At 53.3% G+C, this 5,429-nt stretch overlaps 1 protein-coding gene across 1 annotated transcript; it reads right to left on the reverse strand.

The window, feature by feature from the left end:
• Positions 1-1,210: 1,210 nt before the first annotated feature.
• Positions 1,211-4,195, reverse strand: adra2a (adrenoceptor alpha 2A). The gene has a single exon (XM_048551096.1). The coding sequence runs from the start codon at positions 3,977-3,979 to the stop codon at positions 2,705-2,707; it is 1,275 nt and encodes a 424-aa protein (XP_048407053.1). The 5' UTR covers positions 3,980-4,195; the 3' UTR covers positions 1,211-2,704.
• Between the last annotated feature and the right edge of the window lie 1,234 nt (positions 4,196-5,429).

Consider the following 5,429-nt stretch of genomic DNA (forward strand, 5'->3'; position numbering starts at 1 on the left):
TTAAAGATAGTGGGATCAAGGGTTATGGGGATAAGGCAGGAACAGGATACTGATTGTGGATGATCAGCCATGATCATAATGAATGGTGGTGCTGGCTCGAAGGGCCGAATCGCCTACTCCAGCACCTATTGCCTATTGTCTACTTGCACTTCAGGCACTACCTTTGTATGTCCTCTATTGTTTAAACTGCCTCTAGGAGTTACTGATAAACCATTTACTTTATTCCTTTTCAATAAACTCTGCAAAGCTCAAATCGAGCCAAGTTTTAAATATGCCTTCCTGTTCAGAATTCAAGACAGGAATTATCTTTGCGGTGATCCGTCTCACTTTCAGCCTCCAAATGTCTCTCCTAGTGCTGTAACATTCCCTTGGTTTGAAATGATATTTAATTAAGGTCTTACATGTGCTGAGAAGATAGAACTCCCCTACTTTAGGAGACTGTGGGTTTTAGAGCAGCTCCAGCATTTTGGTAAATGTTCCAGGCTGCTATGTCAGTGCAATTATGAAAAGGCCTGCATTTAATGGGCAATTCTTTAAATATTAAACTAAAGCAATATCTGCCTCTGAGAACATTTGAAATTGTGATTACCTGTGGTATTACCACGAACTGCAGAAAGTTCTGTTTAGATCCACTTTCATTTAACATTACCAAAAATAGTGCTCCCAACCAGCTCATGAACAGCAACTGTGTCATAGAGTCATAGAGCTGTACAGCATGGCAGGAGACCCTCCAATCCAACTTTTCCATACTAAGCAGATATCCTAACTTAATCTAGACGCATTTGCCAGCATTTGGCCCATATCCCTCTAACCCCTTTCTATTCAATACCCGTCTATTTGTGTTTTAAATGTAATTGTACCAGCTTCCACCACTTCCACTCACAGCTCACTCCATACACGCACCGCCCTCTGTGAGAAAAAGTTGCCCCTTACGTCCCTTTTAAATCACTCTCCTCTCACCTTAAACCTACGCCTCTCTAGTTTGGGACTCCCCCACTCTGGGGAAAATACTTTGTCTACTTACCCTATCCATGCCCCTCATGATTTTATAAACCTCTATAAGGTCAGGAACGCTCCAGGGAAAATAGCCTCAGACTATTCAGCCTCGCCATATAGCTCCGACTTGTTATTCACACATATCGCCTGCCTGAGAAATCTCCGTAAGTGAGACAATGTGGGAAATAAATGCTGCTTATTAATTAGCGAAAGCTGGTGTGAATTTCATTCGAACATTTTTTATGAGATAATTCCGAGCTGGAGACGGGAAACCAGCTGAAATGTTGACACACTGTTCCCGGCAAAAACTTAAAATGTTCCCAGACTCCGTTACAAACATAGTCGACAATTCTAAAACGCGGTGAACATATTATTTAACAGACAATATTCGGTATCTCTGTGATCTGACTATCCCCAGAACAAGGTCAAAGATGGGGTGGGGGCTCTTTGACAACACTCACATGGGGCTATTCCAGTTGCTATTTTATTCCGGGTGTCCTTCAAATAATCGTTTTAAAATCAGTTTTCGATATTTGACAATAACATGCAGCTAAAGTGAATAGGCGACTCAGAAACTCAGAAGGATTTGAGAAATTCTTCGTTCCAGTTCTGAATTTGAACTGGGCAGGAAAACGTTGTTAATTGGTAGGAATTTTGAAAATAGTTTTTTTTTCTCCGGCACATGTCCGTTCTGGTCATCAAACATTCATATCGATTGCAATCTCACATCGCTTTTCAGAACTTGATTTAAATTGTTCTTAAACGCTCCGTATATTTTTCCCTCTAATCTCCTGCTCCTTAAAAGCATACATCCCGGCTACTTAACCCACCCAGACCCTCACCCACTCCTCTCCCCCCAAAAAGGGGCAGGGTTTCTCCGTATCTAACCTTCCTATGCTCCTCAAACTTTGTACACCTCAATCAGATCCCCCTCAGCCGTCTCTGTTCCAAAACGACTGCTTTGCCTGTCCCCGTCTCTCTAAACCTCTCCATGCCAGGGAACCTCCTGGTGAATTCTGCTGTGCACCCACATCCCTCCCAGGCGGTGACCAGGAATATGCGGCGGTGATTTGCTCGGTGGACATTTACCGGGGGCCGGTATACAATGAGAAATATCCCGGGATCATTCTGAGGCAGGTTTGATGCCCTTCCATCGGGTTAAGCCCTCTCTTTGTAAACGCTCCTAAACAAAACACGCCATTTTTTTTCTGAAATCCTTGCTTTGGGGGTAGTTTTGACCAGCAGGAGCAGACACGCCAGGTGTCCCTTCATAAGGGGCCAGATTCGGAAACTGAAGCAGCTGTGGTCACCCCAGACCCGGGACAGGGAGAGAAGCAGGAGCGTGGGGAGGTGTGGGACGGGTTGGAGGGGGCATAGGGCGGAGGACAGGGGGGAAGAATCTAGAGTAAGGGGGATCCGGTCCTGGGACGGGGATGTTGGGAAGGAGTGGGGGGTGGGGATGTGAAAGGACAGCTCGGGGAGGGTGGTCTAGTCCGAGCGCCCCCTGCCCTGCCAGCCGCTCCGTCCCTCTGTATGCACCGTGTATCCAGCAGTGCTCGCGTTACAGAACTGACTTCAATGCAAAATAAACACGAAGTTGCCGTTAATTCGGAGATGAAAGTCACATTTCTTTAGTATTGGCGGCACAGTTTGGCTGGTGACCCGGGGTTTGAACAGTTCAGTTCCCCCGGGGTACAGTCACGGTGTGTCAGAGTTTCTGGCCGCGGCGCTGAGCCCTGCACAGAATCTTTTTGAAGGCCTTCCTGAAGTCCTGGTTGAAGACGGTGTAGATGAGAGGGTTCACCGAGCTGTTACAGTAACCCATCCAGAAAAAGAATTTGAAGAGTTTCTCCGGGACCGGGCAGAGCTTGGGGCAGATGGCGGTTAGGGAGTAGGTGAAGAAAAACGGGAACCAGCACAGGACGAACACTCCGATCACCACGGCCAGCACGAAGGTGAAGCGCTTCTCCCGGTTCTGGCGGCCCTTCCAGCGGCTCCGGGGGACCAGGCTACTGACCGGCCGGCCGTCTACACACCGGACCTGGCCCGTGGCCTTGGCCGGGCTCGGGGCGGTGTGTTGCGGCTGCGGTGGGTGGCAGTGTTGGCGGTGGGTGGCCGGGGACGGCGAAGGGGCTAAAGCGGGGCAGGGCGGCTGCTCCGAGGATGAGGAGTCTTCCACCTCGGCCAGGACCCGGTGCCCGTCTCCGCCGTTGTGTTGGCCCGGTTCCGGGGCTCCGGGGGGCGATGGCGGCTGGTTCAGGCCGTTGGGAATGTCCCCGGGGCGGCCCCGGCTCCTGAACTTGGCGATCTGGTAGATCCGGACATAGACCAGGATCATGATGATACACGGAGCGAAGAAGGAGCCGATACACGATGAGATAATGTACCAGACCTGGTCATTAATGTGGCAGGTCCCAGGCTCTTGGCTCTGGTTGGTACTGATGTTGGTAATGAGGGGGGGACAGGAGATGGCAGCAGCGATGACCCACACGATCACAATGATCCCCTTGATCCTGCGGGGGGTCCTCTTCAGGTTGTACTCGATCGCTTGGCTGATGGACCAGTAACGGTCCAGGCTGATGGCGCACAGATGGGCGATGGACGCGGTACAAAACAGGACATCAACAGCCAGGTGGACCTGGCACCACAGGCGCCCAAAGTACCAGTAACCCATGAGCTCCTTGGCCAGAGAAAAGGGCATTACCAGCGTGGCGACCAGAATGTCCGCGGTGGCCAGTGATACCAGGAAGAGGTTCTGAGGAGCCCGTAGAGCGCGGCTGGTGAACACGGCGATGATGACCAGGACATTACCGAAGATGGTGAGTGCCATCAATAGACCCACCACGGAGCTCAGGGCCACTGCCTCCCGCACCGAGTAGGCGAGGGGCTCCGAGCCGTTCCCGCAGCCTCCCGCGGCCCCGACCCCGCACCCAGAGCCCCCGGGCTCGGCTCCCAGCTCCACCGTGTCCCGCTGCAAAAGCATCAGCTCCGGGCGGCGTGCACCTCCTGGTCGATCAGCGCCCCCCACCCCTCCTCCCGTCAGCGGCCACGGGCTCCAGGGTGCGGTGGGGGGATAGTGGTAGTGTCCCTGCCCCGGGACCCGGGGGGCTCCGGAAAGTTTCCCTTCTCAGGCAGAGGCTGCTGCCGCTTCCAGCGTGAGCGTGGTCCGGGACACACAGGGGGACACACAGGGGGACACACAGACAGTGAGAGCTGAGAGACTCGCTGCCCTGAGCCCGCCTTTATATAGAGCCCGCCCGCGTCCCGCCGCCTTGTTGCTGGGCAGTATTCGTCAGGGTACCACGTGGCCGCCCAGCTCCACAGGAGTGTTTGGGGGGGGGGGGTGATGACCCGGCCCTTCTTCCCCCCCACCTCACTCTCCCCCTCCCTCACTCTCCCCCTCTCCTTCACTCTCCCTTCCTCCTCCCTCACTCTCCCCTCTCCCTCATTTCCACCCCCTCCCTCCCTCCCTCACTCTCCTCACCTTTATTTTAACACCCCTCCTCCCTCACTCTTCTCCCTCCCTCTCCCTCGACCCCCTGCCTCACTCTCCCCCTCCCTCTGTTCCCCCAGGGGATTAGGGAAGTCAGCACCCTGCCTGGGCAAATCTGTTTGGCTGGGGGCCTCCGTGTTGGTCATTCAAACAGGATGAGGGTGGGGGAGGTGAGGATTGGGGATGATGGACTGTGAATGAGGGTGGGGCTGAAGGATAGGGATGAGGGTGGGGGTGAGGGTGGGGGGGGTGATGGAGGGGAATGATGGAGACTTGATGAGGGTGGGGGCTGAGGGAGGGGGATGAGGGTGGGGGAGGTGAGGGAGGAGAACGATGGAGAGTTGATAAGAGTGGGGGGTGAGGGAGGAGAATGATGGAGAGTTGATGAGGGTGGGGGCTGAGAGAGAGGGAATGATGTTGGGGGAGTGAGGGTGGGGGGCGTGTGATTGTGGGGAAATGAAGGAGGAGTGTGAGCCAGGGGGTAGGCACTGTTTGCTCCTCACTGTATCCCTTAGTGTTTGTGGCAGTAACTGTGGGGATGGGGGTGCTGGGGGAGGTTGGGAAAGGGGGGAGCTTGCTGCAGTCTGTGTAGTTTCCTGGTGTTCAATGATTGTGATTTGAATTGAAACACTGAATCCGGGATCACACTGGGGTTTCTAACAGAGACACTGACTTACAGCACAGACTCTGGCAGCTTTCGCACAACACTCGGGAATGTTGGAACCGAGCGTGGAGACCTAAGGAAGCTCTCCGTCTGTCTCTGGGTCTGAAGGCACATGGCATTGAGTCAATGAGTTGTGGTTAGGGAGGAAGGGGTCATACAGCTGACATAGGCACCTGAGTTCACTTCCTGAGTCTATAGGGAATAACTAACAGTTTTCAATGAGATTGTCAATTGATGAGACCATGGATATTCTAGCCGCTGACTGTTAGAACACTA

The sequence above is a fragment of the Stegostoma tigrinum genome, chromosome 20 (assembly GCF_030684315.1).
Source record: "Stegostoma tigrinum isolate sSteTig4 chromosome 20, sSteTig4.hap1, whole genome shotgun sequence".
Lineage (NCBI taxonomy): Eukaryota > Metazoa > Chordata > Chondrichthyes > Orectolobiformes > Stegostomatidae > Stegostoma > Stegostoma tigrinum.